At 43.2% G+C, this 26,673-nt stretch overlaps 2 protein-coding genes across 10 annotated transcripts in view; one reads left to right on the forward strand and one right to left on the reverse strand.

Annotated features, from left to right (window-relative positions):
• Positions 1–19,579, forward strand: part of LOC105092083 (pyruvate dehydrogenase phosphatase regulatory subunit, mitochondrial) — a 29,693-nt gene extending 10,114 nt beyond the window's left edge. For 3 of the 5 annotated variants that reach the window (XM_064488974.1, XM_031458094.2, XM_064488975.1), the window contains 12 exons: positions 1,305–1,438; positions 5,079–5,160; positions 5,257–5,420; positions 6,110–6,231; positions 7,038–7,155; positions 7,893–8,042; positions 10,227–10,419; positions 13,088–13,155; positions 13,357–13,511; positions 15,955–16,150; positions 16,887–17,026; positions 18,120–19,579. In XM_064488974.1, coding sequence (XP_064345044.1) covers positions 1,305–1,438; positions 5,079–5,160; positions 5,257–5,420; positions 6,110–6,231; positions 7,038–7,155; positions 7,893–8,042; positions 10,227–10,419; positions 13,088–13,112 — 988 coding nt within the window. In that variant the 3' untranslated portion in view covers positions 13,113–13,155; positions 13,357–13,511; positions 15,955–16,150; positions 16,887–17,026; positions 18,120–19,579. Of the gene's footprint in view, positions 1–341; positions 747–1,304; positions 1,439–5,078; positions 5,161–5,256; positions 5,421–6,109; positions 6,232–7,037; positions 7,156–7,892; positions 8,043–10,226; positions 10,420–13,087; positions 13,156–13,356; positions 13,512–15,954; positions 16,151–16,886; positions 17,027–18,119 lie in introns of those variants that run through there. The other 2 variants (XM_064488976.1, XM_064488972.1) reach the window with 2 other exon arrangements.
• The window catches only part of PDPR (pyruvate dehydrogenase phosphatase regulatory subunit), a 39,653-nt gene continuing 24,183 nt past the window's right edge, over positions 11,204–26,673 (reverse strand). For all 5 annotated transcript variants that reach the window (XM_064488969.1, XM_031458085.2, XM_064488968.1 and 2 more), the window contains 6 exons: positions 26,066–26,214; positions 25,473–25,585; positions 24,308–24,402; positions 22,663–22,752; positions 17,035–17,217; positions 11,204–15,984 (listed from right to left, as the gene is read on the reverse strand). In XM_064488969.1, coding sequence (XP_064345039.1) covers positions 15,580–15,984; positions 17,035–17,217; positions 22,663–22,752; positions 24,308–24,402; positions 25,473–25,585; positions 26,066–26,214 — 1,035 coding nt within the window. In that variant the 3' untranslated portion in view covers positions 11,204–15,579. The remainder of the gene's footprint in view (positions 15,985–17,034; positions 17,218–22,662; positions 22,753–24,307; positions 24,403–25,472; positions 25,586–26,065; positions 26,215–26,673) is intronic.

Here is a 26,673-nt window from a genome sequence, read left to right on the forward strand (position 1 = left end):
CCTGGCTTGGCTTGTGGCTCCCCTTCACTGATTGGATGGGCTTCCCTCATCCCTTTTGGTAACACTGACCCACCAATAGCTAATCTAAATATTGCGAAGTGGCATTAAGAAGAATCACAGAAAAGTGAAATCTCCAGTACATTGTTTTGTGATGCCCAATACTCATGCTTTTTGGTTTTCAGAGAAGTGGCAGGCTCCAGCATAACAAGTAGCTAAGGGATGTATTTCTGTCAGGCTCGCAGCACATCTTACCATCCTGCTCTCTCTGTTGTAGTAAAACAGCAATGAATCCTGTGACTCGGGTGCTTCGTCTTTGAGCTGCTTTCTGCCTTATTTCTGTTCCTCTTCATTTAATTAACTTATTTTAGAACAGTTTTAGATTTACAGAACAATTGTGAAGCTAGTTCAGAGTCCCCATGTACCTCACATCCAGTTTCACCTGCTACTAACATCTTACGTTAAGATTCGTGTTTCAGTGAACGAGCCAATATTGAGACATTATTATTAACTGAAGTTTCTGTTCACTAAAGAATTCATTCACTTTTTCCCTAGTGTCCTTTTTCTGTTCCAGGCTTTTCATGTTCTATTGCCTATCACAAATTGGACAACATTTAAGACATTTAAAGTGTGTTTATTTTTGAATAGGCAACACATTCACAGAGTTCGAAATTGAAATTGTATAAAAGAGCATACAGGGAAAAGTCTCCTTCTGCCTGACCTTCAGCTACAGGTTTCCCTCACTGGAAGTGAGCTAAGTTCCTTGCATATCATTTCTAGATACTCTTTTACATGTATAATCAAATATGTATTGGTAGGTATGTATATGGCTATCTGGATATTCATTTTTTCCCCCCATCTCATGCAAGTGGTAGCATGACTTAAACTGTGTTCTTCCCCTGGCTTTTTTCTTTAGGGTTGTTCCATTAAGATTGGTGCATAAAAGTATTCTCATTCTTTTTATTTTTTATTTTTTTGGCAGGGGGGGGGGGCGCGGGCGGGAATTAGGTTTATTTATTTATTTATTTATTTTGATGGAAGTACTGGGGATTGAACCCAGGACCTTGTGCGTGCTAATGAAGCACGTGCTCTACCATTGAGCTGTACCCTCCCCTCTCATTCATTTTGTATGTAAAGTACTCTGTTGAATAGGTGAACTCCAAAATTTTAAATCATTCTCATGTTGATGGGCATTTTGTTTGTTTCCATCTTTTAGTGTTAGAAACAGTGCTATAATAAGGAACCTTGAATATGTTGTATTCACGGATGTGTGAGTCTGCCTGATAGCATTTGCATCCATCCTACAGGCTGGCTGCTGGCTCTACGAGGTTCTGTGCTGGCATCCTAAGCACCGCCAGACACTTGACCATTGAGCAGAAGATGGCAGACTATTCAAACAAACTCTACCATCAATTAGAGCAAGAAACAGGGATCCAAACAGGTAAGCAGGTAATCTAGACTCTTTCACTCAGTACTGTTTTTGGTCTCACACCGAGTCTGCCCAGTGATTTGGTAATTTGGACTTGAGTTTTAGTCCAGGCTCAGCACTAGTCAGGGTGTGACAGGTGGCACAGGGCAAGTCAGGTAGCTTGTCGAGCTGTCTTCAGTTTCCTTCTCTATACGTTGAGGGTCTTCAATCAGTATCCTAGACCCGTTTCAGATTCTGCAATTCTTAGGGAACAAACGTTTTCCTGGGCCATTTCATATATATTTCACTCACTGAAGTATAGTAAGTGGCTCCTAAATGAAGAGGAGGAGAAAGAACTCAGGTTTAGGTGCTCGATAGTTAAATCATAGTTTGATCCCCTGCACTGCAACAGTTGCTGTTAAGGATATTTCTGACTAGAAAGCATAAACGTGGATTTCCCACTACCTGTGTAATTAGGGGAGTAAGGACATGGGATTGCAAGCTAAAAAGTACTGGAGTGAGTAGGAATTGTCCCAAGAACAGGAAGATGGATCTGTACTGTGTCCCATATAATAACAAGTTGAAAGAATGTCTAGCAGTTTGTTGTGAGGTGATGGGTCAGCTAGAAGCCTAGAGTCGAGCCTAGTCTCATGGCTGATGAAACTGGTGACCACTCTTATTATCATGAGAGGGTAGTGAGACCCAGTGGTGAAATTCAGGACAGTACACATGTGAGGGATGCTCTTCTGAAGACCTTGCATAATTCAGATCACACATAATTCAAGACTAATAGTGACAAAGGAGGAGGGTAACTTCTCTTTTTGCCAACTGAAGGGTAACCTTATTTGTAAATTGCAACTGAAGACTGATTTTCTGGTAACTTGGCTATGGTAGACGTGGAACCTAACTGTATTTCGGATACTTCTGGTTGGATTTAATTTAATGACAACAAGGTACTTGAATCAGATATTAACTAGGGGTTGAGTCAGAAGAGGGTCCACAGAATGGGCTCACAGCTAGAACTGCTGACTCCCAGTCCCTTGGTTCAGTTACTAGTGCTTTGCTGAGCCTTACATCGCTCAGGTGGTCCAATTCCAGAGAAACCAGGGCGACAGACTTCTTCTCTGTAAGGTAAGTTAGCCTAGCTTTTGGTCTCGTTCCCTTTCTGGACCGCCTTATTGATGCCTGTGGGGCAGTGAGGAAGCCAGGCAAGGGAGAGTAAGGGCATCCCCCTCAATCTGTCACCCCCATTGTAGTTCACCAGTGATGCTGTGAAAGATGCTGTAGGGGCTTCCCTGATGGAGAATTCTGTTACCCAGCAGAGTGTTACATGTGTATACTCCCATAATCACTGTCACCCAGCGGGCTGCTCTGAGACATTAAGACAAATGACACATGTACAACCTAGATTTAATGATAAGAAATCGTGTGCCAGTTCTCTGAAAATAGTTCATTCTCGTGAGGTGTGCGTTAACAACTTTCTACTCGGAGTTAGTGGATCACTTCAGCAGTCCTCATTATGCAGATACTAGTTTCTGCAGTGCTTCCTTTGCGTGAAGTATAATTTTTGTCGAGTGAATGAACATGCTAATCTAAAAGTTTTAATAACTTTTTGAAAGTATTCCGTATATCATTTGATCTTACAAGGAGGAAGGTTCATTCTTTTACAGATAAGAAACCTAGATGCAGGTAGATTAAGCCATTTACCAAATCCATGTCAAATCAATTGAAAAAAAAATGTTTAGTGAGTTATAAGGAACTTTAAAAAAATTTTAAACATATGTAACAAGTTACATACTCATTATAATAAATATGAGCTATATAGGAATATAAAAATAAAAAGTGAAAATCTTTCCTCCCCACTCAGTAACCCCTGAAAGTTACCACTCTGGTTAGTTTGTACCCTTGGACTCCCTTTTATGGTATATGTATACAGGTATAGTTTTTTGTTTTTTTTTTTTAAACCAAACTCAGATTGTATTCAGCATTATTATTACGTACCTTTTTTTTTTTTTTTTTTAGAGACTGTACCTTGTTTTTTGCCCTTAAGAATGTTTTGTACAAAAATATAAGCCCACAAGATTAATTATTGTAATACTATCTAATTGCAAATGTAAGACTGCAAATTTAAATATTATACATAGGACGTTGGTAAAATGAAGTGGAACAACCACATGAAGGACTGCTAGGTGGATGAGAAAAGGAAGAGGATGTCAGTGAACTGCTGTGGAGTGGGTTCTGGGATACACTGTCATATGAGAAAAACAGAGCATTAAAGATTACGTAAAACAGGCTACTTTTGTGTAAGAAATAAAATATGCAAGTGCATACTTACTTTGCGAACAAGGAAATAGAGGAAGGATAAACCAGGAAGTACTGAGGTTGGTTACCTTCCCAGGGTAAGACAGAAACAGGGTGGAGGGTGGGGGCGTGGGGGGTAGTGACATTTCTTGATTTTGTGTAGTTTCGACTTTTAGAGTGATGTGAACATTTTGCATACTCAAATATAAAAGAAAACCATCAGGATGGGGGTCGGGGGGGGGGACCTACGATGGAACACTACCAGAAATAACCTAACTACATTTCCAGTGAGTAACAACTTTTCTATAGGGGGAAAAAAGAACTACTAGGAACCTCTGACCACAGTATTTTGACTCTACCTTCAGTCGAAGACAAACAGAAATGTAAACAAACATTGACCAGTAATTAGCAATTTTATTTTTCACAGTGGTAGTGGTATGGATAGGTCTGCTTTCTGTGTACTCTAGGATTGAGCAAAGGAGTAAATTTATTGAAGATACGAGTCCTTTCAAAACCAGGCTCTGACACTTCAGTTCCCCAAACTTGGCAACCTTGTCATGTCAGTGAAGGGCATATTTAGCTGATGATTTCAAGAGGAGTAAGAAAATACTTAAATTTACTTTTTAAAATATACCTGATTGATTCGATGTTTTTCTTCATAAGAATTAAGAGTCACTGCATTCTGGGAAGATTGTCATCGACTCAAGTGTAATAGCAGTTGTAGCAGGTACTTTGATTGTAAACAACAGGAATTGACCCTGGGTAACTTGGGCAAAAAAGAGTTTAGTTGGAAGGCCACTGGGGGCCTGTAGGGCTGGCAGGAGGCTACCAGCTGGAGGCAGGGTGGAGGCCAGGTTGTGGGGACCCCACAGCAGTCAGTCCCTCAGCTGGAACAAGAATAGTCTGGCCAGGACGCTGCTGCTTCTGAGATGAGGCACCTCCTTGATCAAGACTGAGTGTTCCAGGAGGGTCAGATGGCTTGCGCTTAGGTCACAGGCCTGCTGGCTGTACTGGGGAACACGGGAGGGGAGGCTGATGTGGTGAGTGGCCTTCACCAAGGGTTACACTCCCACCTAGAATAGGAGGCCAAAGGGTGTAATTACCTAAAGGGGTGAGAATATAGATCGGTCAGAGTTACATCTCCCCCCAAGAAAAGTCTGTGTAGCAATTCACTTCTATTGTAAGAGTGATTTGATGTACATTAGAATCTTCATTTGATCCTCACAAGACTGAGCTGAGACTGGTTGGTTGGTGGGCAGTCCGGACTCATCACAGGTCTGCTGTTGACAGTCTAGTGGGCTTGCCACTCTGCCCCTTCCCCCAAGCCGCACTCTGCCTGGTCTGTCTCAGTTTGGGCTGTTTTCTCTTCCAGGTTACATAAGGACGGGCTCGATCTTCCTGGCACAAACTCAGGACCGGCTGATCTCCCTGAAGCGTGTCAACTCAAGGCTGAAGTACGTATGAGGCTAGAAGCCTGTCCTGACTTTACTGTCAGCTGACCTCTGCGGGAGGGCCAGTGAATGTCATTGTCCCCCTGTGTTCTGTGGCAGTGTCATAGGCATCCCTTCCGAGATCATCTCCCCCAAGAAAGTGGCCGAACTTCACCCTCTCCTCAATGTGCACGACCTGGTGGGGGCCATGCATGTTCCCGAGGATGCGGTGGTGTCCTCCGCTGATGTGGCTCTTGCCCTGGCAAGTGCTGCCTCCCAAAATGGTAAGCTGGCTTTGGGTTAGGAAGGAAGAGGTCGTCTAAGAAAGCACCTCACGATAGGCAGGGGCTCCAAGCCGCTTCCATGTGGGAACACTGGCTCTTAGCTCTTCGCAGGAATTTTGTGTTTCTATAATAACCTGTTAATAAATATTTTCCCTCAGGGCCACAGTTTTCTTACTAAAGTTCCAAGGAACTGCTTTTAGTTACTGCTTAAAGCACTTCAGATTTAAGGGCATTCCCCCCCCCCCCCCACGGGACTTGAGAAGCTCCAAGGTTGAAACACACCTTGGGGATTTAATCCACAGACAGCTTGGATCACATCCCAGTGTTGCAGTGAATAAGGGGGAGAACTAGTCAGTGCCCAGGGTGTTACACACTTTGGATAAACTGATTCGTGATGTAGGTAGATGAGGATTTAAGATGCCCTACTGAACTTTTTCTCCCCTGCCCCTTTATGATTACTGGGATTTGGTTATTTACTAAAGTTGGCTTTTCAGTTGGCCTGGCCTTTTCAGTCTTGGGAAAGGCCCATTTCCACAGTCTCCGGATGAGGTTCCAGGAGTTTTTTGGTTTTTAAAATGAAAGCATCGACCTGGCCTTTTCAGTGATTCTTGAGTTGAGAATTTGCTGCAAGTGCCGAGTTCTGACACGGTAGGTGATGACGCACCAACCCTTTGTCTGCCTTTCCACAGGTGTTCAGATCTATGACCGGACGAGTATTCTTCATGTTATGGTCAGAAAAGGTCAAGTCACTGGTGTGGAGACAGATAAAGGACAGATCCAGTGCCAGTATTTTGTCAACTGCGCTGGTCAGGTAGGTTAGCAGCAATACTGGGTCACTGATTTTCTTATTTACCTCTTGTCTCCAGGATTTTTTGGCGTAGAGACGTAAGGTTAGTATTGTGACGGAATAAACAGATGCCAGGGACCACACTGTTTCTTGTGTGGACGGGAAAACTCAGAATTCTCACACTCCAAATCGGAACCCTGTACTTACTCCTCATATAGAAGCACTGGTGACCTTTCCTTCCTCCACCCTGGTGACTGGTGCTGTCCTGGTCCGGAAGGCCAGGAAATGGTTGATCTTGACATAAATCAGCCCTTGGCGTTTGGTCTTTCTTTGGTGATTCATTTCATCCTATCACCCAGCAAATAAGTAGTAGGCGGTTTTATCGTGCCAGGAGCATGCATTCAGTTTCCGAAACACTACGCCGCTGTTGGTCTGGGGGCAGACTGGCCCCTTGCCTCCCCCTCCACAGTCTTAAGGGGACCTAGGAATACTCTCTGACCTGTGAAGTTCTTTTGTGATTGGTGTCTGGGGTTTGCAGTTGAGGCCAGGCATTCTGTTAAAAGGGCCTTGCTTGCTCCCCACGAGTTCCTTTTACAGCTGGTAAATCGGTCTTCCTTTGAGCTAAGAGTAAATTTTGTGCTTTAAAGGGTATAGTGTTGCTCCCCATCCGATAATTGAACTACAGCAGGCGGGAGCTTGGCTTCCCACAGCTGACATGGTAGCGAGAGTGCCCATTAGCTGCTTGAAATTAAACTCTTCTCAAGCGGCTGAACTTGCTCACTTGTCTCTCTGTTCCTCTTCCACCCACAAATCAATCTGTCCGTTTGTAGTGGGCATACGAGCTGGGTCTGTCCAACGAGGAGCCGGTCAGTATCCCGTTACATGCCTGCGAGCACTTCTACCTTCTGACTCGCCCCCTGGAGACCCCCCTGCAGAGCAACGCACCAAGTGAGGACTCGCACTTTGTTTTTAATCTTGTTTCCTTGCCACCGTTCTGTCCTCTGCAGAGGAAGGCTTTCTGCTAAGGACAGACTGTGCCCAAAGAGTCTTGTCTTTTCTGGAGCATGTTACAGGGCGGGGGACCCAATTCTAACTTCCCTGTAATAACTGACTCCTTATGAAAGTGCCCACTCTGGCCATCCCACTTCAGCAATTTTGTTTGTTTTTTGGCAAGTTAACTGTAATTCCAAATTGAGAATGTTTGGAATGTAACCTAGAGTTTTTGTCTCAATGCTGTACATAGTGGAGATGTCATAGGTGAGCTATAAACTCGGGCTGTTCAGTGACTCCCGGCGCCGTGGGAGGGTTTGATGTCACTTTGAGGTCTTCGTCCCTAGAGTGGGCTCTGCAGCCCCCTTTCTGTTAGGCTTTCACGTGGCACAGTGGCAGTTACGTAGTTTGGTTGGTTGTGAGGCCTAGTTAAAGCTTCTAGGTAACTGATCTGGTTAGGCATAGTCTGAGAAAGTCTCCACTGTAAATCTGAGAGGGAGGATCCTCCCCCATGACCGGGAAAGGTATTTTCAAGCTGATGAGAGCCAGTGTTCACTGGATGCTGTGTGGCTAATAAAGCCTATAATTGGTGTTTTTGTTGTGCTTCTTTTTCTGTCCATCTGGAATGCTGGCTGGGCCCTAAACCCTGTTTCTTCTCTCCTACTCCCCACCCCCTTGTCATTTCTCTTCCTCAGCTATTGTGGACGCTGACGGAAGAATTTATATTCGGAACTGGCAGGGTGGCATCTTGTCTGGGGGCTTTGAGAAGAACCCGAAACCAATTTTCACTGAGGGCAAGAACCAGCTGGAGATTCAGAATCTACAGGAAGACTGGGATCACTTTGGTATGTGAACTAGGTTGTAACACGAATGCCATATATTTGTCTAAGACCTTATATTTTAAAGCGTTTTCAGGAATGCAGGCATACCTCGTTTTATTGTTCTTCGCAGATACTGCGTCTTGAATAAATTGAAGGTTTGTGGCAACTCTGTGTTGAGCAAGCTTGTTGGTGCCATTTTCCATTTACTCCCTTTGTGTCTCTCACATTTTGGTAATTGTGGCTTTTTTATTATTATTATATTTGTTACAATCTATGATCGGTGATCTTTGTTGTTACTATTGCAAAAAAAAAGATTTGCTGAAGGCTCAGATCATGGTTAGCACATTTTAGCAATTTTTTTTTTTTACTTTTTTTTTTAGAAGTTTTAATAATGCACTGAAGTCTGAATGAGTTGACTTTTTAAAAAGTTTTTCTGAGATCTAGTTAAGGTACAATATTGTATAAGTTTCAGGTGTACAACATAATGACTCATAATTTTTAAGTTATAGTCCATTTTCAGTTATTATAAAATATTGGCTCTATTCTCTGTCCTGTACAATGTAGGTCTGTAGCTTGTTTATCTTGTACATGGTAGTTGTTCCTCTTGATCTCCTGCCTCTCTCCTGCCCCCTCTTCCTTCCTTCTCCCCACTGGTAAGTGCTGGTTTATCCTCTGATTCTGTGAGTCTGCTTCTTTCTTTCTCTCTCTTTTATTTAATTCACTAGTTCATTTTCTTTTTTAGATTCCACATATAAGTGATAACATACAGTATTTGTCTTTCTCTGACTCATTTCACTAAGCAAGCATAATACCGTCCAAGTCCATCCATGTTGCAAATGGCAAAATTTCATTTTTTTCTTACAGCTGAGTAGTATTCCATTATATATATATATATATATATATATATATATATATATATATATATATATATATATATAAAACCACGTTTATTTTACCCATCTGTCTATGGACATTTAGTTGCTTGCACATCTTGGCTATTGTAATAATGCATCTATGAACATTGGGGCATTGGGGTGCATGAATCTTTTCAAATTAGTGTAGCAGTAAAGTATTTAATTTTATTTTAAATTTGTTTTTAAGGTATGTGCATTGCTTTTTTAGGCATAATGCTGTCACACACACATTAAAAAATACACTACAGTAGAGTGTAAACATAATATTTACATATTATATCCAGTGGGAAACCAGAAAATTCAGTGACTCGCTATATTGCAACATTCGCTTTACTGAGGTGGTCTAGAACTGAACCGAGGTATGCCTCCGTAGTTCCTTATTTGATTTTTGTAACAACACCATTCGGTGGTTACAGAGGGCAGTCTACAGAGTTTGTCTGGTCTAAGGATGCAGTTACTGGTGAACAGACTCAGGGAACTAAAAATCTTGGATCTCGGTTAAATGATTTTTGGCTTCTCTTACTTACCTAACATCACTGCTGAAATTTTAGGCTAGGAGGAAACCTTCTTTTGATAGGACTTCGTATAAAATTGAAGAGAATTTTAAGAAGCAGAATTGTTTCGTTAATACGTTCTTCTACTCAATTTTAAAATAATTTTAATTTATTGAATAGGTCATATAGTCACATGGTCCCAAATTCAAAAGCTATGAAAGGGACTAGAATGAAGAGTGTCCCTCCTTCCCTTTAGAACTTAATTTTGGGGAAATTTCAAACTTTTAAAAGTGGGGAGGACAGTATAAACCCCCATGTACCCACCAGCCTGCTTCAGCCTGGTGTGTCATCTGTTACCACTGTCCCACTGGCTTATTCCCTGACTGTGGACTTACCTTAAAACAGGCCGAGGCTCTGTCTTTTGCTGCTGTTCCAACTTAGGTGACATTGTCTTTTATTGCAGATCTCTTTGGGGGCCATTTAAGGGCTTTCCCTCGAGTTCTGATCCCTTTGAGATTGTCCTCTTTAGGCACGGGTGGCATCTGCTCTCCCTCAGCTCCTTTCCTCTCTAGAGAGTATCTTTCTTTCCTCTCCATCTGTGTTTATGTCGATCACTTTGTAGGTACGCCCCACGATTCCACCACGGTTTCTGCTTCTGATAAGTGGCCAAGCTGGCTCTTCTTAGGAAAGCTCTCCAAGAGAATTTTCTAAAAGGAGGGAGGTAGAGAAGCGTAAGCGGTGGAACGTTTGGGACTTCCCTAAAGCTGGGGACTCTGTTTTGGTTTGCTGTTGTTTCTCAGAGCCCCTGCTGAGTTCCCTCCTGCGTCGGATGCCAGAACTGGAGGCTCTGGAGATCGTGAAGTTGGTGAACTGCCCTGAGACCTTCACCCCGGACATGAGGTGCATCATGGGAGAGTCTCCTTCAGTGCAGGGCTACTTTGTCCTGGCGGGAATGAACTCTGCTGGCCTTTCGTTTGGCGGGGGAGCCGGAAAGTAAGTCCTTCTCACTCAGACTCAGCTTGCTGGGCTTCTTCCTTTCTGGAGCTACTCCTTGTCAGTATGGCCTGTAATGTACTTAATCCAGTATGCGCATACTGAGAGGAAGACACATGTAATTGACAGTCGTATCCCCTTCAAAGTACTCACCATGGGAGGCCCAGAAACGTCACTGTACAAAACGCTGGTGGAAGTCCTCTTTTGGAGTTAGCCTCGGAGCCTGTGGGATGTTCTTCTGTACTACTTCAGTCGTAACAAATTTGGTTATTCATGAAACTGGACATAAAAAGTTAAGTTTAGAAGGGAAGTTGACGAGATTCTTAAGACACATTTTCTATGGATTCCCAGATGTAGTTGTTCAGAAAATAGGTAGTCAAGTCCAGTGACTAAATTTCTGGATGGAAACTCGGTTTACTAAAAAGTCACTGACTGTTTATATTTTTTACCACTGTGAGCAGTTGTGCACACACGGTTCACTTTCCACACAGACATGGGCGGTAAGTCCAGTGCTAGCTTCTTGTAAGTTGTAAGATAGGATGTCAAGTCCAGAGATAGTAACTTCAGAAGGAGGAACAGGGGATTTCTTCTCACAGCCACGTCCCCCTTGCCTGGAGAGTAACAGTTTTAAGTGCTGTATCTTTCCTCCTCTTTCCAAATTCTGTTTTACACTCTGGTAAGAGGTACAAATGGTTTTATGTATGGTGTTTTGTCTCAGTGGTGGCAAATACGTGAACCTGGTTACTACAGATGTAGAACATTTCATAAATAGACATGGCAGGAGTAGTTAAAATGTCTGTTTATTCATTTACAAACTTAGTAATATGAGAAGAAAATCTGAATTGACATTTGGCTTGATAGAAACACTGCACAATGTTAATACCATATTCACAGAGGGCAGAGACGCTCGGTCACCTTCTGTGCCTGTTGTCACCAGGGCACATTGGAAAGATCTCATTTTTACCAAAGTGCTTCGAGTGTCCTCAAGACCACATGCTGACACTATACAGGGATGGAACAGGGCTGAGTTAAACTGCACATTTACAAATGCAAAAATGGGTTGTAGCACTTTACGCTAATCACAAGTGTTTTCACACATCCCAGGAGTTGACCAGAGAGTAAAGTGTTACTAACTGTGCTGCTAGAAAAGCCTTTAATGAAACAAGCTGCAGAGCTTTCTCCCCCGCACCCAGCTGTTGAAGGGACTTTTGCTCTCATCCTTCCCATCTCCACCCACCATGTGGCGTCCTGGAGTGTAAGGCACTAGAATCTGGCTTGGAGAAAAGAGGTGCTCCAAGCTCCAGTTCTTGGTGTGCAAAGGAAATTCTGGCATAGATCTGTTGAAAAGGATGTTAAAAGTATCTTCCCCACTTCTTGTAATTTCTGTCCTTGTCAGACAGAAAAATAAGGCAAGAAGAAAGTTTTGCAAAGGATAAAAATAGGTGTATCTAAATATCATGAGAATAATGGCCCATGAAGAAATGTCTAATTCTCCAAGGGTTCTGCTTAGAAGTCGAGAATCTTATACAAGGAACTCTGGTGTTTAATGGACAAATAGAAGACAAAAACATACAAAAATACTCAGTCCTCTTGAAAAATAGTGTATTTGTAGTGTCAAGGGACAGCAGGTGCCAGCCCCATAATGATAGTGAAGGAGCCTTACAACTCAGCACCTTTACGTGGAGGGCAGAGTGGTGGGGACATGGATCCCTAGCTCACTGAAGACTCAGTGCAGGATGTGGTTAATCCCTATTTCATCTACTGTTTCTTACACTCAAGTGTGCTTCTCCTGAGTCCGTGTGCCTGTAAATGACCTGTGCGAGATGAAAATTCGTTACTTGAGAGAAACTTTTCTCTACATCACGTTGACAATGCTGCTTATATCAAAGTTTGTGAGTAATGTGGCAGTGTTGGGATGGGATGTGCAGAAAGAAAATCGAAACGGTAGTTTATTCTTCAGTATTAAAGCACTGTGGACGAGACCTCTATCTTAGATACTAAAGACATCCTTGCTGGCTACTCTGGCCCAGAAGCAACGACGAGGTATAAAAAGGAACCTTGTGGCTAACGCCTGAAAGCAAACCAATGTAACTGTTCTCCCAGGACACAGGTTTGGGTCAGAATCAGGACTATAGGTCATAGAAGATTCCCTCTTTATATGTCCCAGCTTCTCAAGGGATGTTATGAAGACTCACTGAAATGCCAGCAAATGTGTCCAAAAGCCAGAGGATAAACAGAGCCAGAAAGCAAGGTGGTGAGTCATCTTTTCAGTGAAGCAAAACCACTTTTTAGTGGTTCGATCCTGCCAGTGTGGCATTAGGGAGGGGTTAGCATCTCAAGCGCATGCATAGGCAGGGTAAAGGAGAAAACTGAAGAGTTATTTTCCACATGTTTTAGTTACTTTCTTGGAAATAACAGCCCTGTAAAGAAGGGACACAGGTAAAACTCTTGGTCTGTATGAGGAGGTAGAATCCAGCCACACCTCCTGATGAGAATCAAATGGAAGTGACTGGGCTCTACTCCTGCAGGAATGGGAACTTCGGGGCCAAAATGAGACTGGGTTTAATCATGGGGCTAAATGGCATCTCTCGCATTTAGGGGTAGAGGGACTCCTGAGAGGAGCACTAGGATTAGCGCGGGAATTGCTCACTTCTGTCTCCTGGAGCAGGTCCTGCCTGTGCAGTGCTATGTGACAGAAACACAAATTAAAGGACATCAAATGGGCTATCCAAGCAGGTAGGTGTTGTCCCTTTTTACTTTGAAAACTTTCTGAATTACCGCTTTCATCACAGATGGGAAATCTTCAGTGTCAATCACATGACCATGGGATTTACATATGACCTGAGTAACTAGGGGCTTATTTCAAGGGAGGAGAAGGCCCACAGGAGACTTGCAACCTTGGGTCTTCCATCTGTTTGAGGCCCTTTGTGTTTATAGGTTCAAAATGATTCTTCAACTGAATATGCTGACCAGATAGAAGACAAGACAGCACAAGCATTGATGACAGATCATTTCAGAGAGAAGAAAGTATCAACCACCTAAAATCAAAATCCAGCCACCCTTTCAACAATCCCTCGCATCTCTGAGGAGAGGTGAGTTGTCGCAGAAGGCAAACACGTGCAGTCCCACTGTCCAGGAGCTGGAAATGACACAGAAATGAGGATGTTTTGATTGTCAGCTGTGCTTGAGGCAGGAAAGAACTAGCCCCTATAATTTAGGACCAAGGTAAAGTACCAGAAGGTAAATATATTTCAGGGCACTCAATTAACGACTGGTACCCCAGAAGATTAACATCTTGCCATAGTCTTAGGAGTGTGACCCCTATTTACAGACAAGATATAATTTATGCGTATAACTTACAATTTCTTTTGGATTTAATCCCAAATTTTCATTTCCAAAGATGACTTTGGAGTGGTGCAGGGTATGATACTTTTATTTCTCCACCTTCTTGGGTCAGTCAGCTCCCTGCTGGTAACACCTGCATTGGCTGGGTGCCCGTTTCCTGCTCTCTCAAGTTCACAGCTGCCGTGCACTGCTCTGCTCTCCAGCTGGGCAGCACCTCTCCTCTCTCCTCTTTGCCCAGAAGCAGCATCTCTCAGCTAGTTATACACACATTTGCACCGAAATAGTGAAGTCCCCCAACAGCTTTCTAATCACACACTACTTTGTTAAATCAATTAAGACTTACTAAGAAGGTGGACACTAAACTCAGTGATCAAGTAGGTAAACAGGAATCCCAGAGAAGTGCCAGAGCAGGCAGACACCTGAGAATTTTAAGCTGCTCTAACAAAAGGATCTTCTGTAATGTACTTACTGACCTATTAGAATTAATGCATCCAAGATACATTAGTTAAAATCTCTAGCAGCAGTTTGCAAGGGGAAATTAAGTGTGGGGATGGATACCCATCTGTGAGATCCAAGTTTCACTCTCAGAAAACAGACACTGCTTAAAAGTGTGCAGGGCTTCTTGGTACCCCAAGTCACTTTCTATTCCAAAGAGGAGGCTGGAAAGAAAAGATGGAATGCAGACTTCGGGCTTAGGTAATGTATACTGTCCGCACTCGGAACTCCATGGACCTGCGTGGGTCATCTCGTGTGCATCTATCTGTTCCATGCAGGGGCAGCAAAACTTGGGGTCCCGGTAGTTCTCTTCAACTCAGCATGGGCACAAGGCTTAGTTATTCAACCAGGATGCTTGTCCTACCTCCCCCTCCCTGTTCTAAAGGGAGAGATAATGTACTGAGCCAGTGGGCCTCCTGTGGAAGGGATGGGAGGCTGAATTGATCGTCACGTGCACTTGGAGAAAAGGATCAAGATGGGATGACTGAACGTTTGAGTAGCTGACAGAAAAAAGCAGCACTGTTTTAATAGGAAACTCAGCATCCCCAGTGCTGTACTTTGAGGTCAGACCCTTTCAGCTACGAAAAGTAATGAAAAAGGCAACATGGTCTTTCCCTTTCAAACACTGTCTTATTTGTTTACTCAGCTAACCAAATCAAAACACCCCTCACTGTAGAGATTAGCCAGAGATGAAGAAAATTATAGGTAGGTGGCCCTGGCCCAACAGTCTGATAACTGGGTCGGGAGGGAGGCCTGGGAGGGTTAACCCCAGAAAACACCCACGTGATGCCTCTAATCAGTGAGGTAGATGATCCTCCTCTTGCTGGAGGTATCAGGGTGCCAACCCAAGCACGATGGGATGGGAGAAAGAGCCACAGGGCTGTGTCAGACACAGTAAACCCCCCTCCCCCCAAATTAACAGCTCACTCTGGAAAAGCTTAGCCCCACGGAGATAGATTCTTACCCTGAGGCCTGCATACCATCAGCCTTTCTGGCTTCAGGACACAGCATCTGAAGTCAGACTCACCATAACCCACAGCCACGAGTGGAGTCTGCTCCTGTCCTGCTGTCAAACATGCTCCCTGTCATCACGGGAACCTCTGAGGTGGAGGGACTGGACAACCAGCCCCAGAGTGTCGGGGGAAAACTGGAAAAGGGAGGAGAAGATGCAAGGACAGGAGAGGTTGCAAAGGAAAAGTTTAAAAGCTTAAAATTATATCAAGATAAGAGGCAGGAGGCAAAGGTTAAATCAAGAAGAGGGAGGGAATCGGGGGGAGAAAAGTGCCTAAGATGATGGGGAGGTGACGAAACTGCCTTGCATTACTTCCCCTGCAAGTCACTTAGCTCCACGTCATCCTTCCGGCGTTTATGGGTGAAGAGAGATGGGACGGGGTACAGCTTAGCTTTGGCCTGGAACCGATGTCCAGCGATGTCAATCTCATATTCTCCCCGGTTGATGAAATCTGCCGTCACCACCTGCTCTTCCCCGGTGTCCTCAGAAAAATTGTGCACAAAGCCCAGGCACACATGGCGCTCCAGGGTGTAGCCATAGGCACTGCTTGTGGTCTTGCCCACGTACTGCCCATTCCGGTAAATGGGCTCCCCCCACCAAGGCCAGAGGTCCAGGTCTGTGTCGTGGTCATCCAGGATGAACATAGTGAGACGTTTATACACCCCGTTCTGCTTCTGTTGCAGCAGGGCGTCTCGCCCAATGAAATCCATCCCCTAGGAGAGAGAGAGGTGGCGCTGAGATGGCATCTACACCTGGTGTCGCTGCAAGGGACCGCACCCCCACACATACCCCTGCAAGCTCTGGGAAAGTGGTTCCTGCCATGCGGAAAACTGCATTCACTACATGGAGGGCACCTTCAGAGAACTTTTCTCAACACAGGTACATGTCATTTCTCTCTTCTATTTTATAAACACGTTTCAATCACAAGACCACACAGAGAATATTTAGGAAGAAAAGTCAATACTCAAATATTTGCCAAAATTGTTCTAGAAACAATGTATTTATATAATTGAGCAGAAAGTCCACACATATATATCTGTATTCAATGTGTGTATTTATGTATGCACATGTACAAAAAAGAGCACGATAAAGTAAACTAATTTTCTTCTTTGTATTTTCTCCTGTTTCCCAAATTGAGCATTTTTTAACTTTTTCTGATATAAAAGTTATATGATTGCTAAGATACTCTGTTAAATGAAGACAGCAAGGTGCAGTATACCAAGCGTGTAGTACTTGCCCATCTAGGTTAAGGAAGTGGTGAGGGAAATGACACACCATCTGTTGGCCCTACCTACGTGGGAGCCTGTACAAGGACAGACTGGCAGTGGGATTGGGTAGGTTCAGAGGTAGGAAAACAGGCTTTTCACTGAACTTCCCAGTAAACTGATATTTAAAAAAAAAAAAATCATTTTCATGTGTTACTCTGAAGAGAAACAAAAAAATTAGGCAGTTGAATGTAAGGTGACTCATTTGTACATATATTCCTGGCATGTTTAATGAATCACCATAATCAACTCAGAAAAACTGCCCAGAAAGCACTCGGTCTAAAAGAGAGCAAAGTGCGCCAAGCAAGTGTTGTGTATTATGTGTCCATATTAAGTGTTTTACCCCACAGACACATTTCTTACTGTAAGGACACCCTGATTGTCATCGCTGAGCTCTCAACACTTGGACACTTCCTTTGACGCCAGCTCTCCTGGTCCTCACGCGGGCTCCCTGCTTGCAAAGCTGAGGGACAGAGTGGAGTGAGCATAGGTACGTACCTTATCTAACTTCACCCGAGACTCTCGTCCACATTCCAGGGGTGTGGTGAGGGTGTTTAAATCCTGACCCCAGAAAGCAAAAAACTTCTCAATTCGGAGACTACGAAGAGCGTAATACCCAGCATTCCGGATTCCGTATTTCTGCCCAACACTCATCACTTCGTTGTACACGTGCAGGGCGTACTAGAGGGAGAGACACAAGGTCAGTAGCAGCAGACCCTCAGAACTCAACATGGCAGGTGTCTGGCAGGGCCTGATGGCTGACACTGTCCCCTGGACAAGGGAAGTGGCTGTCCATGCTCCTCAGGAACCAAAGTGCTATAGCCCACTCTTACGCTCCACGAAAGCAGCACCCTTATCTTCTCACTTCTCTAACCTGTCTAGGGTCTAATGACACAGCCGTTACTAAATAGCAACTCACAGCAGCTCTCTCACCAGTCAGTCAGTCACCTATCGCATAACCCACCAGCCCCTGCACTGGCTTTGTTCTCTTGCCCCAGCTCCCCTTAGCGCTGGCCCCAGCTGTGAAACCTGTGTTACCCAGAACTCGAGATGTGCACCCACAACTCTGCTTTTCCACGTGGATTAGGGCATATCCTAGAGACCTAGAACAAGTCACAGCAGAGCCCAAGCCTGTGTCTCACAACATCCAGCCTCTTCGTTCCTGAAATGTGTGTCAGATACTTAAAGGAACAGAAAGTTTTCCAAACTGAAAGCAAATATTCAGTCTCTCTAAACATACTGATAGTCTAACGCCCAACAACAAACTGCACTGTTTACTTTAAAAATTAAAACAAAGAAAACAAGACATAGAGAAATGAGACAGACTCTTTATCATCTCACTTAAAAAAAAACAAAAAAAAACCAAAAACCCGAAATAGCAACCAAACTCATAGAAAGAGATGAGATTTGTGGTTACCAGTGGGTAAAGGGGTGAGGGTTGGAAGGTGGTGGTCAAACTTCCAGTTACAAGGTAAGTACTAGGGATGTGATGTTCAACATGATGACAACAGTTGACAATGCTGTGTGATACATATGAAAAAGTTCTGAGAGTTCTTTTCTTTTTATTATATCTGTATGAGAAGATGGCAGAGTAGTAGGTTCATGAGCTCGCCTCTCGTGACAAAAACCACAACCAACTGCTGAGCAGCCATCAAGAAAAAAGACTGGAACCTAGTAAAAAAGATCATCTTCAACTGAAAACAGAAGTTGGGAACCACAGTGGGAAGGTGGGAGGGGCGTGTTCGCGATATAATCGGGCCCTATACCCCCCAGGTGGGCGACCCACAAGCTGAAGAATAATTGGGTCACAGAGGCCCTTCCACAGGAGTGAGAGTTCTGAGCCCCACGTCAGGCTCCCCAGCCCCAGGTTCTGGCATTGGGAGGAGCAGGAGACCCCAGGACATCTGGTTTTTAAGGCCTGTGGGGCTAACTCCAGGAGCCCCACGGGACTGGGGGAGACAAAGGCTTCATTCTCTTGGGAAGCATGCATGGGATCTCACATGGGCCGGGTCCAGGGGCAGAGACAGTGATTTCATACAAACCTGGGCAGGCCTGCTTGCTCGTTTTGGAAGGTCTCTTGGGGACATAGGGGACTGCTGCGGTTCACCCAGGGGGCATAAAAGCTGATGGCAGACATTCCAGGAGTGTTTATCTACATGAGCTTTCCTGAATACTGACATCTTGATTGGATTGTTATCACCAAGACCTAGCCCCACCCAACAGTCTGTAGGCTAAAGGGCTGGAAAGCCTCAGGCCAAACCACATACTGGGTGGGAACACAGCCCCACCCATCAGCAGACTTCCTGAGCCACAAATGCCTCTAGACTTAGCCCTACCCACCAGAGGTCCAAGACCAAGCTTCACCCAGCAGTGGGCAGGCACCAGCTCCTCCTGCCTGGAAACCTGCATAAGCCTCTAGTCCAGCCCCATCCACCAGGGGCAAATACTAGAAATAAGAAAACAATCCCAAAGCCTGTGGAAGGAATCCACAAACACAGGCCAGATTCTACACTGGGACCAGCTGGACGCTGGCCCTTGGGTGACAAGAGAGGCGTGCACTGCTGGGACGCATAGGACATCTCCCACAGAGGGCCACTGCTCCAAGGTCAAGAAACGTTAAGTAACCTACCTAAAAATACAAATAGACAGACAATATGAGGCGGCAAAGGAATATCTTGCAGGCCAAGGCACAAGATACAACCCCAGAAGAAGAAATAAGTGATGAGGAGATAAGACAATTTATCTGAGGAAGAGTTTAAAATAACGATGGCAAAGACATTCAGAGAACTTGAGGAGCAGAGATGGACAGAGCGAAGTTTTTAGCAGAGTTGGAAAATACAAAGAATACCCAAATAGAGGTGAAGAATAAAGTTGCTGAAATTATTGTATCTATATGAGATGATGGATGCTAACTAAACTTACTGTGGTAATCATTTCACAGTCTATGTACTTCAGTCCATTATGCTGTTCCTTAATCTTATATACAATGACGTATGTAAATTGTATCTCAGTAAAACTGAGAAAAAACAAAACCAAAAATCAGCTTCACTGGTGTTTCAGTTCTTTATCCTGGCAATGTATTTTGCTCCATAAACCAGCAGAACAGGCAATCAACTTGCCAGACCACGGTGGTCAAGATGACTTTAGATGTGGAGAAGGGAATCCATGCTGCTGGGTACAAGACACAGCCTGTGGCATGTGTGTGAGGGAAAGACTGGAAATTGCAAAGGTGGGTGGAGACCAATGGAGACTGACAGGGAAAAGAGTAAGAAAGCACCAGCAGCTCGGGTGGGTTCCATGTCTCAAGCTGAATACTCCATTCTTGAGTTAAGAGGGAGACAGAAGAGGAAAGATTTTGGGGGGAGGGTACAGTTCAGTGGTAGTGTGTACCAAGCAAGCATGAGGTCCTGGGTTCAATCCCCAGTACCTCCATTAAAAAGAAATCAGAAGATAACTTAGTTAATATAGACCTAATTACCTCCCCCTCCAAAAACAAAACAAGCAAAAAAGAGGAAAGATTTAAAGCAGTGACTGACTAGTCTTGGGCTAGATAAAAACAGCAAAGGGAAAAGTGGGTCCCCACCATTTACTCATTTTGTTACTAAATGCCAGGGAGTTAGCAAAACAATCTGCCGTCAGCCACCATGTTTTGGAAGACATCTCACAGAAACAAGTACAAGGTTCCTGAGGACAAAAGCCAGCTTAAAAAGAACTCAAGCATACACATTACCTCTTGGACTCATGGAAAACAAGAATGAGATCAGCCCAGGAAAACCAGGTAGAAAACACACCTTCTCCATCACCATAGGTTTGGCTGATTAATGATCCCGGTACTGGGTGGTAACACCTGAATGACCATATGGCACTAAACAATCCATCCCTTGTCTGTACAGGCAAAACATATCAGCTACATGTGTATTAACTCTTTTCAAATAATAATTCCTTCAACTTAACACGGCTATAATATCTCTTGAGTGTGGAAAAGCAGATGAAATTTCATGGGCTGATAACGATAAACCCATGCTTCATTGAATAATCAGAAGGGAACCTAAAACCACGAGTAATATGACTAATGTTAAGAACAGGATGAGGATTCTGAACATCACTGCTGCTTGTCACAACTGAACAAGAGAAAGAAAACTAGGAATAAAAATTGTTAAGAAGAAAAGTATTTTAAAATGTTCTGCTTCATGAATGTGTAAGTATAGTATAAAGATTTATTTCATCCCATTTATACCTCTCCTTTAAAATAAACCATAGTTTACAATTGGTAGATCTGTCTATATATAAATATATATTAAAGTAAAAGATAATATATCTAAAAATCACCTTAAGAATTGTTAAGATGACAAACTATCACTATTTGTATATTATAAGAATGAACCCTGGAAATTCCAGAGAATCAAAAAACAAGTATAAACAAAAAGATAGTTTAGGAAGGAAATACATTAAAGCATTAATAGATAGACAAAAATAGCTTTTTAAAGTCATAATCAACTTAGAAGATACCAGAATAAAGATACCCTTCCCATTCACAATAGCAGCACTACCAAAATATTATTCATATAAATTTAAGAATGTGTAACATCTACATGAAGAAAACTTCATGAAGGTCACCAAAAAAACTCCAAATAAAAAAAGGCAGACTGGTGCTAAGATTGAACACATGTAAGAATGTCAGTTCTCCCCAATTTACAAAAGTAACAATCCAAAAAATTTAGGGTGTTTTTGTTTTAACTAGATGATTATACAAGTTTACAAGGGAAAATAAGGAAATAGAAATTGTTCTTCAGAGTTTTCCAATAAGGGAAGATAAGCATTACTAAATACTAAGCCCACAAATAGCAATACCATGAACTATAAAAAGCATCAGAAGAAAAGTGGAAAAATTTTATAACCCTGGAATGGGGAAGCCCTTTCTATGTATCAAACTCTAGAAGCCACCAGAAAAAAAGATTAATCAATTCACCTACATTGAAAAGTAAAATCTGCAAACATTTTCCATAATAAAAAGTAAAAATTTAAAAACCCTTCTGCATGGCAAAAAATCACACCAAATCATGACAAATGATATACTGGGGAAAAAAATTAGAACAAGCAAGGACTTTGATTCAGAGAATGCCTAGAAATTGGGAAAAATACCAATACTTCAGTACAAAAATGGACAAAGGATATGGCCAGAACATTCATGCAACATTTAGTAAGCATTTACTAAGCTCCAAGTACTTCTCTAAGTACTGGGGATACAGAAGTTAAAACAGACAAAAGTCCCTGCCTTCAGGGAACCTACACTTAAACGGGTTATCTTGATAAACAAAATAAAGAAAACATGTATTTTATGAGACATGCACCACGGAGAAAAAACAGGGAAGGGGGAACTGTAACTTGAAATAACATCTTGTCAAGACGGTGAGGTGTGGGCAGACATGTGTGGGCCCTGCAGACGGGCTTTTACTGGGAGTGAGATGAGTTTTGAAGAGTAGCTCGATCTCACTCATCAGGGAAATTAAAATTGCACTGCCCAACTATTTTGCACCCATCAGCCCAAAGTTTGACAACTCTGTGTAGTTTGTACAGCAATAAGGAAAGACATTCTTGTACCCTGCAGAATTTTTTATAATAGCAAAGAACTAGAAACACCATACATGTCTGCCAGTACTGCACTGGTAAAATATGATTCAACTATATAATGGAATGCTATATATCACGTTCATTAAAAAATACAGAAAAAAAGAAAAAGGAAGCTCTTTCTCTTTAGGTATGGGCAGGGAAAGATCTCTAAGATAAACTGCTGAGTAAAAAAATCAAGATGAAGAACAGCAGCAGGCTTCCATTTGTGTTTCTAAAAAGGGGGTTAAGAGTATGTCTGAACTTGCTTCCATATGCACAAAAATCTCTGACATGACATAAACTAACAATTATACCACTGGTGGTGGTTGATGGGAACTGGTCAGGTGGCACTGAATACTTATAGATTTTTATTTTTAAACCTTGTAAATGTATTACCTATACAAAAGCTTAGCTAAAAATGTTACGATCTCTTTAATGCAGCCTACCTCAATGACCAAGGCCCAGCCAGACATGGCGCTGTACCCCTGCCAGGACCCTTCCTCCCGTGGTTCTCACCTCTATGGGGATATAAAGCATAAATCCTGGCTCTCCTGTGTGAGTCATGCTCATCACCCGGATCCCATTTGCATAGCCCACGCTCATCTCCTGTGGAAACAAAGGGAGAAGGTCATTGTGGAAACTCCTCAGGGGAGGTGGGCCCCTCCACATATGTTAGAGGAATGAATGCCTGAGGTAAACCCCTCTCATTAGCTCTGCACCCTGTTTCACCCTAAAGGAAACAGATGTGAATGAAAGAACTTCAAGTCAGTCTGTTTCATCAGAAATGTTGGGTGTTGGGGTCATCAGAAATGGAGCACAGCCCTTCCAATGTCTCTTCTCTTCTTATGAACAGCCCCAGTTCAGGAGTGCCAGCCAAGCTGCTGGTGGGAAGTGGAGGCAAAGTCTGTCACAAGCACAAAATAGTTCTTTTTGCAAAGTCCTGCTAAAGTTTTCTTTTAGTCAGGGGCACTGGAAGCAGTGAAGACCAGGCAAATATCTTCTCTGGTGGACTTGGCAGACAAGTCATTGGGTGCCTGCCCCACAGAAGATGCCTGATGTCATGCAACACAGTTCACCTGCTAACCTAGGGGCAGAGACTGGGTTTCTAATGTTCAAACTTGTTTCCAGCAGCTCAGTTATTGAACAGGGGCCTCTGACTCAATCACTGCTCCTATAATGGGAAGTGGTAAGTCCCAGAAGGCCCTTAAGCAAACTATTTCTATGGGGAGCCGACACAGCGTGGTATTGTTGTAGGCACGTGTGTGGGTCACTTCTTCAAGCAGCAAAGAAAGTGCTGTGACAGGGTCTGCTGTCAGCTCTAAGAGTTTTCTGTTGCCTTCACTGTGCCATGGAGAAAAAGGAAAGCTGTAAAGTCACTTAGGAGGTAGATCCCAACTTTGGCTTGAACTTCAAAGAGCCTCCCACTGGTAACCATCCCGAAGCTGCTTGTTACAGGTTGCCAAAACATCTGTCTGCTTGGACCTCTCTAATCAGCCACTTCCTTGAGAGTATTCAGTTATCATTTCTTCTTTTCAATTTGTTTCACTGAGATCTACTTGCCAAGTACAAGAAAGAAAATTATGTAAACTGTTCAGGGATTCAACTAAACCATTTCTAAACTCAAGATGCCACATACTCAGAAGTTACTCTGTGTGGAAAAGAAGAGACACTGCATGGAGGGAAGGGACTGGACCTTGACTGGTATTTTTTGGCATCAGTGTCCTAATACTGTAACTTAAAAATTTAAACCACTGCTATAGAAAGCAATAAATATAGAATTGATATTCAGAGAAGTTAAGTCCACTTCAAAGATACCTTTTTAAAAAAAGTTTTTTAAATTATTTTTTTTGCTGGGGGGAGGTAATCAGGTTTATTTATTTTTAATGGAGGTACTGGGGATTGAACCCTTGAACTCATGCACACTAGGCATGCTCTCTACCACTGAGCTACACCCTCTCCCATTAAGATATCTTAATGTTTGTTAAGTAAGGAGACCATAAAGATTGAAAAATAAATGGATTTATTCAGTCATTTTGTTTGCTTAATAAAAGTCAGAACACGCTTTGTGGGTGTTAATGCCATAGTCAGAACATGTAATTGCCATCTCTATAAAAGAAATACTCCCTGCCCATTTAAACACTAGAACTTTACGAGTACCCACCTTGCAAAACAGACTTGGGAAGTGGTCTGGAGTCATAGGTGCATAGGACAACTCGGATAGCACATCCACAGCTCGAGGACCAATCAGATTGAGGGCTAAATAGAAAAGAACAAGAGATGTCTGACCGCTCTAGGTGAACAGCTGAACCAGTGGGAAAGGTCTGTTCTGGACTTGCTCACCTATGGCCAGGTCTGGGTGGCAAGACCATGAAAGTGTCCCTTTGCTTAGGCAGTCCTAGGATGGACCCTGATTCTGGCAAATACACTTCAGACAGGCTACATGTAGCTACTGACTGCTGGCATAAGAGCCTAGCTAGTGTGTTTCCTCTTCCTGGGGACACAGGAAGACAAAACTCCACAGCCTCCTATGCAGCTACGTTGGGATCATGAGGCCAGAGCTGGCCATAAACCTGCACAAAGCCCGTTCCCCTCCCTTCCCAGTGTGCCTATATGATGGAAAAAGCCCCAAACCCAAACCAGTACCAGGAGAGCCCTGAGAGCTGCCTACCCAGCCTGGATTGTCACATCTGGGAGAGCAGCTGGGCCAATTACACATCAACCACTCTCAAATGAACTAAAAAACAAGCCTTGTTTCAATAAGTGTCTATAGTCTTCCAATCTGGTAGCAAGAAGGTAATTATATTTGCTACCATGATGAACTAGGCTGAGGACCTGGTGGAGGTGAGGGGAAGGAGTCTGATTAGTGGGAGGAGGGAGGGTTAAACCTGGAATGGGATGGCAGAAGAGGAGGGGCTGCTCCCTGCTAGGACTGCTTAGGAAGAGAGAATCAGGAAATTTAAGTTATCCTTAAAAATTATTTACTCATTAAAGAAAAAACTAAGGGGAAATTTTAAAGAAAATAATATGCAGGTAATATAAAAATACTTTAAAAGTGAGTTATTCATTCAACAAATATTTGCACTCCTACATGCTGTAGGGGACAGCAATGAATAAACCACAAACTGAAGCACTAACTCATTCCACACTTCACTTATAAAAACGTGGGGAAGCATCAGAGATCAATTCTATCACCAGAAGCCTCTCCCAGGCTTCTAACACTCATTTTTGAATGTCAGATATAAAGAAGGCAAATGGAGAAGATAAATCTGGGTCAACTTGGACCAGCTGGCCTTTTCTCGCTAGCTGACCCCAGAGGGCTGCCTTACCGGTATATTTCCAGGTGACGTCCTCCAGAATCAGGTTGCTGTCTTCTGGCATGTATTTCTTAAGCCAGGCCCAACAGTGGACCTGCTGGTCAGTTGGAGAAATCATGAAGAAACTGAAAGTGAGACCCAAAAGTAATCAAAACCAGGCAGCAGAAAAATGATCAGGAAGCACTAAGTTCTCAGCTAGTTTCAGGGCAATGAGTAGAATCCTAGCAAAGGATCTCTTACCTTTTAGGGAAGGTCAACAGCATATACTTTGAGGATGTATCACATAATAATAAAACAGAAGATTCTAGCTTCCTGTTAGTCCCAAGAAATTCTACAGATCTACGTGAGATAAGGCATCTTCCCCCAGGAGGGTAACTAGTTTTTCCACACTGAGTTTTACATAATCTGGTGGGTTTCTTTTTTTTTCCTTCTTGTGATTTTGAGTGTGCTGGGCTACTGATGAACTGGCCATGAGTTAATGGCATTTTTTTTCCCCTTCAGTGTAATTAGTTTCCTGGAAACTCGCGGAGTGCTGGCGCTGCCCCAGCTGCGAGGGTGGAGTGCGGAGGGAGCAGCGCGCGGAGGGAGCAGCGCGCATGGCTCACCTGCGCTTGCTCAGTCGAGCTATGCTGCAGTCGTTCTCGTACCCGCCGCCCTGGTTGAGCATGCCCGTATGCACGATGTGGCCCACGGGCACGTCCAGGTCATTGGAGAAGAGGTACTGTAGGACTTCCAGTGCCTGATCCCCAGTGGACTGCAGGGTTAGGGAATGAAGCAGGGAGAACGAATGTAAGAATCTCTGGCTCCATAACTCAGCCTGACCACTGCATAAGGCCATTTGCTGAGAAAATGCAATTAGCTGGTACGATAATATTTGCAGATTTACTCTGCTGCAAGAAGCTCTAGAGAAAGCTAGCTATTGATTCTAATGATAAATGGGCCTCTGCGAGCAGATAAAAACCCCAGAAACAAAGCTAAAAATTTGGGAAAATGTTATAATGAAGGTGAAACACTAAAATATACAAGAGTTCTTACAGAATCAGTTTTGAAGAGATGGATGAAAAATGAGAGGCATTCAATAAATATGCAATTTCCAAATCTGTTGTTTTGGTTCCCAAATACTTTTTTTTTTAACTTTTTTTTTAATTGAGTTATCATCATTTTACAATGTTGTGTCAAATTCCAGTGTAGAGCACAATTTTTCAGTTATACA

This window comes from Camelus dromedarius, chromosome 9 (genome assembly GCF_036321535.1).
Source record: "Camelus dromedarius isolate mCamDro1 chromosome 9, mCamDro1.pat, whole genome shotgun sequence".
Lineage (NCBI taxonomy): Eukaryota > Metazoa > Chordata > Mammalia > Artiodactyla > Camelidae > Camelus > Camelus dromedarius.